Here is an 11818-nt window from a genome sequence, read left to right on the forward strand (position 1 = left end):
CAGATAATTGTCACTGCACTTGTGCTTCTCACCTTGTTTTTTGTTTTGTTTTTGTTTTTGTTTTTGTCCCCCCTTTCTCATGTACGTTCCCTACATGTAACACCGTCGCATAGATTCACAGTCCGACCAAATTTTTAGGACTGTTGGGAGTGTTTTGTTTCCATTTTCCAGCTTTCTATGTAACACATTAAACGACGGAAGCTCTCCTAAAGCTGTCCCCTTTTTTTTTTTGTTTTTTTTTTTTGTTTGTTTTTTTGCCAAGTTTATTTCTGTGGATGCAAGACAATCGCAGACCAAATGTTATTGCTGGTTTGTTGACTGAACACATTGTTTTGGTTCGATGAAGGATGTACACTTTCGCCCGCTCGCCCTCCATAGGCCCTATAGGTGCTAGACTTTGTCCATCTCACTGAAAAGCTTCTGTGACTTGTTTGATGTGTATCAATCTATTTGTCATAAAGTCTTGTAACATGACATTTTAGAATGTTTTCTGACTCTAAATGATTTCAGTAGGCTTGAGTAATTTTTTTTTTTTTTTGGCAGTGTCTTAATGTAATCGAGATCAAACACAGGATTACCTTTATGAATGTCTTGAACTGTCCGATGGAGATGTTTCAATGCTGTTTGGAAACATGATGTGTATTTTTTTATAATACATGTTTCTTTTGGTGAGCTTGGTTTTTCTTGCACGTGGTAAAGCAGCCCAAATGGCAAGACGTCCCCCCGTCTCCCCTCCCTGGACCCGAGACACGTTTGAGGAGTCATTGTTTTACGCAACTAACCGTCTCGTTGCTGTTTAACCTTTTGATTTGTTAAGAGAGCGTCACACGAAACCAGTGTGGTGGATCACCAACCAACTTGTCCAGTCTTTTTAAAAAAAAAACAATTAGTGAAGCACATGCCACACCTTTTCAAATCTCCTGTTTAATTTATTTGTGCTGATTCTTTTGAAATTTCTAATACACAATGTAACGTTTTGACGAGAGCACATGTAATATCTTTATGTCCTGACAAATGACTAAATCAGAGTTGGTGGGTAGAAGGCAGCGCCGCTTGATCCACTTCAGACACTGAAGCCATCACAGTGCTTTTTGTTTCTTTGTTTCCCGGACAAAACTTCCTGTCAGACGTCTTGAATTCTTTTCTATCAGCTAAACACTATCAACTGCTCTGTGCTACTTTTAAAGATTTTTTTTTTTTTCTCCTGTTTGCCTTCTATTTTCATCAAGTTTCCACACACTCTTTATTCAGACATAACACTTTTTACATCTGAGATGTTTTGCGTTCATATTTTCTAATTGTATTTTCAAAAAAGCAACAACAAAAAAAAAAAAAAAAAAAAAAAAAAAAAGAAGCAAAATCAGAACATTAATCTTTTTCCTCATGACCTGGGTACAGTGATTGTGTAGTCTATTGTACCTTTTGGGAAACAATACTGTATATCCTTGCCTTTGACAGTCTTAACTATCTTACCCTCTGGAGAACTTGACAGATACCCTTAGAACACAATGAGTATGTTAAAAAAAAATATATACATAAAGTAATATTTTGCAAAATGTATCATTCCAATAAAGTTTTACTTGTTAAGACTAATATGTCTGGTTTATATTTAAGCTTTTCTCTCTTTTTTTTTTTCTTCTTTTTTTTTTTTTTATGTAACAAATCTGAAAGCGCATATTTGCGGCTTCAGGCTGCTGGATAAGAGGAACATGCATGTTGGTAGGTGATACTGTGTTTTCACTGTCTTGTGTGTTACTGTGAATGTTTTAGGAGGCTGTAGGCTCAATTGAATAATGCAGTGTTGTGTTCATCCTTTCACAGTATGGGATCAGTTAAGGGCCAGCTTTCAGCACCCACTTTCCGAATGTATTTCAGACCATTCTAGTCGTCATTTACATGCAAAAACATTTGTTTAAATACAACCCCTGCAGCAAACACTCGTCTGAAAAGAATTCTTCAAATGTAAATGCACTGTTACTATTTATTTGATTAATTCATTGAAATGCAAAGTAAATGTGGCAGGTGCTGTTCCAAAACCTTCAACTTCTTAACTCTTCTCAATTGCACTTTTTTTTTATTTGACTGCCCGACATCCGCATCCAGAATTTTATATTTAGGGTCATAAAGTGTTTAATGTACCACACGGCTGCAACAAAACCCCAAAGCACAATATTTCCAAACCCAGTGTTGTTTTGATAAAAATCCAAATCCCCCCCCCCTCCGAATCAATTATTGTGACCAAACGATGATTTCAAAACACACCCTTGTTGTTTTATTGCATTTGTCAGGTGTTCACTCTCATGAGGTTGCAGGTAAGGTTTCTGTCCGGTGACCCTTACGTCCTGTTTGAACATAAAACTCCACCACGAACTAACTCCCGAGTTGAAGCTTTTGGGAACGGCCCTCACCTTATCCTGACATCGCTGAAAATGTGCGAGAAGACGTGGAAAAAAAAAAACATAACGCCATCTTTATACAACCGATACGCATCTGCAATTAGGAGAAGGTGATCGATCCTCAATCAATATAAGGAAGAGTCTTTATTGTAAAGTAATAATGCAATTAAATTTGAAGACGGGCTCATTTGCTTGCCTGTTTGCTGCAGGGGTGACTGATTGTCTGTTGAAAAATCAACCCGGTGTGATTTGCCCAAAGGTTCCCAAATGTCTGCATATGTGAAAGGTCTCCGGATAAAGTAAAAGACCTCATAATAAATGCATGTATTAAAAGAATAGAAGGTCATTATTTTGATATTGGAATTATAGAGCACTCTACTATGGTTTTGTGTTCAAGCTAATGCTAAGCATTGCACTGGATATGAAGCAGGGGTGAAAGCATTTAGCCATCTTCATGATTAACTGCTGGGCATCGACGGTAGAAATGCATTAATGGAAGTTAAGACACAGAATTATAGCACAAAATAAAATGCAATAGGGATTTCTGCCTGCAGTTTCAGATGCAGTCATCCCTTTGACAGACATCTAAAAGGCTACAAATGAGTAGATCAAGAAGAAAATGCCTGCATAGATCTGCACAGTAATTATATAACAACAAATTATTTATATTCACAAATCATAAATGCACGGGTATATAATATTGCAACTAAGAATAGGCTACTTGTGGTCAGAATCGTAAGTGTTAATACTGTAAACGTCAGAAAACTATCAGAGAAGCTGGATCAATTTCTCAGGGAGGCACGGCGAGTTATTTGAGTTGTATTTAGGCGGTAGTACCTTTTTGTAAACTTAGAGGAGATGGAGTTCGTAAAAAGTTATATTTGCATTTCTTGAATTGAATATGATGACGTAGTGTACTCTTTAGTCATTATTATTTGAACTGGTTTAGGAATGATTCCTTGGTCTCCTTAACTATTTCCAAACGTGACACCGTAGTGACTGCAGTACGTTCAATGAGGTAGCACACGGAGAACAAAAATCCTCAGCTTTGTCTCCCGAGTTGTTCTTGCGAAGCTGAGTGAAAGAACGCTCCGCATGTGAACTAAAACTTCAGTTATTTATCAACAGTTGTTAGTGTCACATTGAAAAACCTCAAGATCCCACCTTTTGCGCCCATTATGGCCGGGAGTGACTTCAAGGGGGGAGGGAACAGATAGCCACCTTAATAAAAAAATTAAAAAAAGTACTGGCCACCCCACCGACAAGTTCTTTTTGCAATCTGTATTCGCATCACTCTGTCGGGGAAATAAGGTTAAGATGACAAACTATTCTTTGTCCGTCAACGTAGGCTTTTTGACCTTGATATATATATTTTTTAAATGCATTGTAATTATGACTCTACAGACCTATATGTGTCTCCCCCCCCCCCCCTAATCAGCTATGCACATACCGATAGAACAGGAGCTGCATCCGGTCAGGAGTAATGAGTTTATGACAAGACCATGGAAATGAAGTGCCACGTTGTTTTGATCAAATTATACAAATTGTTGAAATGATAAAAGTATGAAGAAATTGGGTTTGAAAGCTGAAGTTTTAACTGCATTAAAACTTTATTTTTGAATCCATAATTCATTATTTCATTCTAAAAAAAAAAAAAAACATAGAATTTTTGGCCTACTTCAATCTTGACATTGAAAATAAAATTTCTGTTCAAGGTTATAATTTCAAGAATGAAAGATATTTATTAAAAAAAAAAATTAAAAAAAAACTAATAGGCTGCAATGTGCTGTACATAAATGATTATTTTTTTAATTTTTTTTTATCAAATAATTGTTCATGCGTTGAAGCAGACCAAGCATTTAGTTTATTGGTAGCCTATTCAAAAAAAAAAAAAAAAAAAATGTAATAAACTAATGAACGATTCCTTATCTCACGTGAATATGATGAAGTCTGTTAAATATTTTTTTTCTGCAGAGGCCACATTTATGGCGCACGAGACCCCGAGCGCGCGCGCGCTCGGTCCCGTCCAGGACTGTGAATTCCACCTTAAATCCCCCTCGCGAGTGAAACTTTTCGCCGTAACTCCGTCGCTCCACCTTAAGCGCACACGCAAAACGCAGGAGGCGTACAACGAGGTTTCCGCTTCTCAGCAGGGTTCGGACCGCGGCTCACGAAAATCACCGTGTCTGTGTGTGTGTGTGTGTGTGTGTGTGTGTGTGTGTGTGTGTAACGTGGAGAGGTTGACGCACTAAGGTACAAAAAAAAAAAAAGCCCCAAAAAAAAAACCCAAGCAAAGCGAACGAACCGAGCAGAAAAAGATGTCTGAACCCAAGTACCGCGAGTGGATCCTGGACACTATCGACTCGTTGCGGTCTCGAAAAGCTCGGCCGGACTTGGAGAGGATTTGCCGAATGGTCCGGAGACGACACGGGTCCGAGCCCGACCGAACCTGCGTGGAACTGGAGAAACTGATCCAGGAACAAACCGTGCTGAAAGTTAACTACAAGGGCTCCATTTCGTACCGTAACGCCGCCAAGGTTCAGCGGAGGAGCAGAAAAAAAGACGATGTGTCGTTGGCGGCGGCTGCGAGAAGGAGCGCGGTGGAAGAAGCGGCCAGTCATTCTGACTTAAGCAACGGGGGCAGCGCTTTCGGTCCCGCTGACCAGGACGAGGAGGATTTGGAGGTATGTTGCGGTTGACGGACAACAACGCGTCTTTTGTCGCGTCCTATCGCACCGAATTAACAGGTGGAGGTAAAAACGGGCGGCGTGTGCGGGTTTGTCCAAATAAACGTCTTTTTTTTTTTTCTTCTTTTTTTTTTTTTTAAATTTTGTGTGTGTGTGTGTGTGTGTGTGTGCGTGTGTGTGTGTACACGGGGAGTGGTTGAGGGGAGTGATTTGCAAGTGCACCCGAAACTGCCGCAGACGGGGAGCGGCGGTTGGACCTCGCTCGAGCGCTATCGAGGTGGAGAAAGGGGGGGGGGGGGGGGGGGGGAAGGAGGAGAAAAAAAAACAACAAAAAAAACAACAACAACAACAAAAAACAACAGAAGGTGCGCGTGGAGTCAGAGTGCAGCAATATTTTTTGCGTTAAAAGCACTTTAGAGGGACGGTACGAAACGCACAAACAAAAAAGACGGGAAAAGTTGCATCGTCCTGCCCGTCTGCAACAACCCCCCCCCCCCCACCCCCGGAGCCTCCATTATCAAGAGCAGAAAAAGCGCTTTTTCGAGCCCTAAACTCGGCGTTGAGCGAAGGGGGAGGAGGGGGTGGTGGGTGGCGGGGAGTATGGAGGAGGAGGGAGGGGGGGGGGGAGGAGGCTGTTAAGTTTCCAAGAAAGGAGTACAGTTGGCCCGGAAGTGGAGCAAATCTGTTTTCAAAAATAATAGCGCCGATAAAGTCGCTCAACGATAGAGGCTTTTATTTTGAAAAGCCAGGCTGGTCGTACTTGTTGTCACTCGCGTCGACTTGTCATTCTGGGAGTGGGTGAAAAGAAGAAGAAGAAAAAAAAAAGAAAAAAGTCTCAAACACCGCGGATGTTGGAGCCTGATGTGTGTGTGTGTGGGGGGGGGGAAGGGGGGAGACGATGGGACGCTGTTGGGTTCTCGGTTGTTTGTACCTCTGGGGGAAAACGGGGTGAACCCCGCCGGGGCAGCGCCACTTGGAGCCGTGTTACGCGCACACATTTTGGCTGCCCATTGCGATGTTTCTTTCACCCCGTCGCGTCTGGACTTCAAAATATGCCCATCACTGCGCGCGTGTCCCTTAAAACAGCCACCAAATCGTCGATTAACGTCGCCAAAGTACTCGTACTGCAGGTACAGTCAGTTTGTTTTCGCCAACTGCGTCTATTTTTCGAGCGACGGGCGATTGCCGACGCAGTGCATAAAAGTCGAACCCCCTAGACCCATTGTCGGACACGCCGCCGAGCCCGGTCACGTCCCCAACGCTTTTTTTTTTTTTTTTTTTTTTTTTTTTGGCGTTACGGCACCTCTCGTCCCGTGCAGCGGCGGCACCTCTTCTCCGTGTCATTGCGAGCTGTTTGTTGGCGGCATTTTAGTGGGGGGGGGAGGGGGGGGGGAACCGCAGCACTGCAAAGTAATGCAATATGCAAGAGCCGGTAACTGTAACTAACGCAAAGCGACCGCAAACTGTTCGTCCGGCGCTTAGATGGCGGATGCGCCCCGTCCGATTTGGGTTAAGCTGAGATCAAATTGACTTTGTTCTCCGAAAGGCGTGTTTGTCGCTACAAAACGAAGAATTACTTCCGATGAGACGCCTCTCGGGGTTTGTTTACCAGGTTGTTGTTGTTTTTTTGTTTTTTTTTAAACCAGAATACGTGGGACAAATGTAGACAGTGACGTGTCCGATAACGGACTCATTACTCTTTCTGTTCAGTCGCTTTTTACTGTCAGTCGTTGACCCGATGCGAAGTCAAAGTGGACTGCCAGTCGTGGCGACCCGCGATCACTGCGATCGGAGTGCTGCGTCCATCTGGCCGTCGAGTTAAAGCTCGGGTTTTTTTTTATTTTTTATTATTATTATTATTTATTTATTTATTTTATCTCTGCTCCGCTGTGCCGCGGCTCGGCCCTGGAAAGCGCTCCGTTAAAGACCACAGACACAATGGCGAGGTCTTGCCGCGGCTTCCAACTCCATGCGCACTTTGGAGGAAATTTGAGAAAAAAAGAAAAAAAAAAAAAAACCCGCCTCCCATCGGCCCCTTTTGTGCTCTCGTGTGTTTAAAAAAAAAAAAAAAAAATTGCCAACCCCCCCCAAAAAAAGGCCTCTTTAAAACAGGAACGCACCGAGCACATCAGTGTTCGCGAGCCGACGTTAAAAACCATGTTGGATCGAGATCACCGGGAGGGGGGGGAGATGAGGGGGGGGGGGGGGCATGATGTGTTTGTGATCGTGTCTCGGCGAAAGTTATGTTGAAATGCAGTGCGATGGGGTGAATGCCGTACAAGCGGCTCTTTTCACAGGAGCGGGGCGGGCTTTAGTGCGCTCTTGTGCTCGACTGCTGGGTCTTGGACACGCAGTCGCACACAAGGTAATGTTGTTTTTTTTTTTTTTTTTTTTTTTTTTGCACTCGGGGACGCCGTCGACAAAAAAAAAAAAAAAAAAAAAAAAAAACCTCCCCGGGCGAGAAAGGAATGAGCGCGCACGTTAAAACTAGTTGTGTTTGCGATCGGACGACGTTTTGTAGTCAAACGGTTTAATTGGCGTGGAAACGCGTTTTGTCACAAACGCCGGGGGCCGGGCTCGCCGTCTTGTCTGCGGAGTTGAACGCTGCACCGCGGAGAGGGACGGAGGCGTTCAAAGGCAATAATTTACCACCACAGCGGTCAAATTGCGACATCTGTATGAGCGTGTTTTCATGTGACACCCCCCCCCCCCCCCCTCCCCCCCCTCCGGGTCTACAATTTACTCAGTCATGACAGCAATCACCACGCAACCGTGCAGGGTTTTCCAGCTACGTAAGTTGTTGTGGGGGAAAAAAAAAAGAACTTAATTGACTCTGGATCTTTGACTGAATTAAAATTAGTCTGCTTATCAAGTCATGCTTATTGTCACCTTCAATCCAAGTAAAGATGAGGAAATACTTGATCTGTGTTGGTTTAATTCTGCACCCCCCCCTATTGCCTATTAACCCGCCTTTTGATTTACAAAATATGTCGGGTAAAGATTGTGTGAGAGAGAGAGAGAGAGAGATCAAAAAAAAAAAAAAAATCTGACGTGAATATTAAATGTGGCACCTGTGCTCCTGTTTCCGCAGGCGGACGCCTCTATGGCTATGGACACAGACAGTAACGCCGACGAGGAGGGGGCCGACGAGAGCCAGGACGGGCAGGACAGACCCTCGCCCAGCCGCAAGCCCGAAGGCCCCGCCGTGCGCTGTGCCCCCCCGCAAGCCGTCTCTGCCCCCTGCTCTCCCTCCGGCGCCACTCGGCCGGGCCGGGCCCCGGCCCCGGCCCCGGACCCGGACCCGGCCCCGGCTCGGGTCTGGACGGCGGCGCCTCGTTCCGGAAGGCCGGTGAGAGGCCCAGCTCCTTGCCCCCCTCCAGCCCCGGGGCCCTCGCACACAATGAATGGGCTTATGAATCTGCCGTCTGCCCGGCAGAGCGCCAGCACCCGGGAATGCAGAGAGACAAAGGTATTCGCCCTGCCGGACACGGGGCAGTGTGCGCACCCGCCCGGCGTTGTACAGCGCTCTGATGTGGTTTTATGCTCAAGCTCGTGCTTAGCTTTGCACCGGATATGAAGCGTCCGTCCACCTTCGTGATTAATTGCTGGGCATTGACAGGAGAACTGCGTTAATGCAAGTTAGACACAGAATTGCGGCGCAAAAATAATACGCAATAGTGATTTCTGCCTGCAGTTTCAGGTGCAGTCATCCCATTGGCTTGTTTGTACCATTTATTCAGGGTAAATGAGCAATGTTTAAAAAAAAAAAAAGATCTCAGTGGCAATAGTTTCAGATGATTAAACTCAACATTCAAGAAACTTCAGTCCATTTATCAGGGATAAAGCCCGGTGTGGACTGACGACACCGGGGTGTAACCGGTTCGCTCTGTGTTCGCAGTAGCCGTGAAGCCGGCGATCCGCTCGGCAACCGCCATCCCGTGTGCCGTAAACAATGTGAAGAAAGAAGATGGAGGCAAAGTGGAGGACAGCAGCTTTTCATCTGACCAGTTGGTTCCAGACTACGCCGCTCGACTGGTAATTGTCCCGTGTCCCCCTTTTTTTGTTGTTGTTGTTTTGTTATAAACAGCATCTCGTACGTCTCCCGTGTCGTTGATCTCTCCGCTCCCTCCCTGATATTTTCACGCTGAATGAGTTTTGCCCTCTCGCCGGGCCAACAGGATGAGACCAAGAATGGATCCGACGGAAGATCGCAGACACTGTCTCCGCCGTCGGACAACTGTGAGTACAGTTTCTCTCTTTTTTTTTTTTGTGTGTGTGTTCGTGCAGTCGCCGTGCAGCCTGCGTCTGTTTAGCGGCGAACGGACGGATCACAGGACCGCTCTTTCGTTTTGGAGGACGGTTGCTAATGACACCCGCGTGTTCGGTGAAACGCCGAACGACAGCTCGTGTCTAAAAGCCCGTCCTGGTTGTTATTTTTGACCTTTTCTACTCGCGCTTGCCTTCAGGCTTGGTGGAGTTTTTGTTGTTGTTGTTGTTGTTGTTGTTGTTGTTGCTCGTCCTGCTACCTTCCACCTAGGTGGTGCCGACTCTGACTGTCGGAAGTCATCCGGGGGGGGGGGGGGGGGGGTGTGTGTGTGTGTGTAGGAACACTCATTCAGCGAGCCCTCGCTGCGCTCGACCGTGAACCAACTCTTAATAGAAAAACACACCGTACCGTGACGGCGGACGCCTCCGCGTGGAATACCGCCACCGCGGAAAAAGCATCTTCTCCATTTCACGACAACGCCGCTGCTTTCGGTTCAATGTCGCGCCGCTGAACGTCAAGCGGTACGAAAGCTGCACGTTTAAAATGCTCGGGGGGGGGGGGGGGGGGGGGGGGACGCGATTGCTGGCTGTTCATTTGAATCTTATTGGAGTTCATTTTCGCACGGCTGGAGGACCGCGAAACCCGATCCCTGCGGCGGCGAGCCGCGCCGGCTGAACCGCCCTTAAAAGTTCCTGTCTCATGTTCGGTTTCAAGCCAAAGTTGGAGTCATTCAGCTTTTATGGATGATTTGAGGCCAAAAGGTGCCGGGTTGATTTGAGAAGGAAGTCGGCGCACGTTGTGATTTTGATTTTTAAGAAAATATTCACGCTTCCTGACACGTTTTGTGTTCTCGTCGTGGAGTGGAAGACGAGAACACTGAAGTGTTTCTTGGTGCTCGTTGCCAAACGGCGAACAGAAACGGGAAAGTGGTGCGCATTTATTATCATGTTGTTTTCCGTTTGTCCCCAGGTGCATTTAAGAAGATGGACACGTCGTCCTTCACAGAAACCGAAGACAGCCTTCTGAATGGGGGTAAAGTGGATGAAGTGTGAGTATCGTCGTTTTTCTCCAGTACAAATGCGTTTCAATGAATTCCTTAGTTTAGTTTAGTTTAGTTTCCTCTCCACCGTAGATTGATGCGCCTCTTTCAATCTTTATCCTTCAATTCCTCTCTTTAATTAGCAAATCTAAATATTTCCGAGGGAGGGGATGAACCTGGACTTAAATGCGGAGTTTGGCCCAGCGCTGATGTCAGTTAGATGCCGTGTTTAATATGGAATATGCAGTATATAACAGGATGCATTGGAAGTAACACCTAATTACACGGGAAATTAGAAAGCCAAATAATCATCACCCCTAAATAAGGTAAATATCGTAATAGTTTGAACTCCATTTTCTCATATCTTTTTTAATTCAGACTCGGTAACATTTAATGACAATTTTTTTTTTTTTTTGAGAAATGCGATAATTGGCAGGATGTGAGCATTCAGGCATTTTAAACTGCAGCTGTAAACCGGGTGATCTGCCGGCCTCGGTCCAGTGGTTCAGATGGCCCTTCACTGATTTTTGCTCCGCCTGACTTTGGCGGATTGTCCAGATTATCAGTTCACCAATACTTACAGCACAGTACTTTACATTATTGCAGGTAGCTACATCACAAGTCCCCTAAACGCTTGAAAAGACAACAAAGTGAGACTTTACCCGGTGAAGACGAGTCCGCTCGATGTCGTTGTTTCTGACTCTTTTTTTTGTTTTTTTTACCTTTGTATCGGATCTTCTTCCAGCTCAGTGAAAAAGGAGAAAATGAGCCAGAACTTGTTGCAGTGGACTGTGGCAGATGTGGCCAGTTACTTCTCAGCTGCAGGTTTTCCAGAACAGGCTGTAGCATTTCGAACACAGGTTAGTGCACCACCACGAAGCCGCCACAAGGAGCAGTACACACACATATACACACACACACACACACACACACACACACACACACACACACACACACACACACACAACCAAAGTAACGTCACCTCATGTATTTATGGTCTGTCTCACTGTTAAAATGTTGTGAATAGTTGTGTCCTGGTGTCCACGGAAAAGTATTGCCACATTAAAAAAAAAAAAAAAAAAGGAGTAGCTTTGTAAACTGAAGAGTAACAATAATTGGACAAAATACCTTTTCTCTCCTCAACAGGAAATTGACGGGAAGTCCCTTCTCCTGATGCAGCGCAGTGACGTGTTGACCGGTTTGTCCATCCGACTCGGCCCCGCCCTCAAAATCTACGAGCGCCATGTGAAGGTGCTGCAGAGGACCCACTTCCTGGAATACGAAGACCTCTGAGGTGGCGTTTGGCACGACAAGACAATGCTGCATTGACTCAAACGTGCATGCGGTGCCCTCTCCCACCTGGGTCCCACCATCCACCTTCATACATAGAGGGTGTGTGGAGAAGGGGGAGGGGGACGGGGTGGGGGGA

At 45.4% G+C, this 11818-nt stretch overlaps 1 protein-coding gene across 1 annotated transcript; it reads left to right on the forward strand.

Annotated features, from left to right (window-relative positions):
* Positions 1–4628: 4628 nt before the first annotated feature.
* samd1a (sterile alpha motif domain containing 1a) lies at positions 4629–11814 on the forward strand. The gene is given in 8 exon segments (XM_069702975.1): positions 4629–5080; positions 8175–8345; positions 8348–8552; positions 8982–9118; positions 9262–9322; positions 10320–10398; positions 11135–11249; positions 11536–11814. Coding segments are annotated over 8 exon segments (1281 nt in total). The 5' UTR covers positions 4629–4714; the 3' UTR covers positions 11683–11814.
* Positions 11815–11818: the final 4 nt, after the last annotated feature.

This window comes from Brachyistius frenatus, unplaced genomic scaffold (genome assembly GCF_029030835.1).
Source record: "Brachyistius frenatus isolate BFR_SWC_R1_liver_20210118 unplaced genomic scaffold, ASM2903083v1 Contig_43, whole genome shotgun sequence".
Lineage (NCBI taxonomy): Eukaryota > Metazoa > Chordata > Actinopteri > Embiotocidae > Brachyistius > Brachyistius frenatus.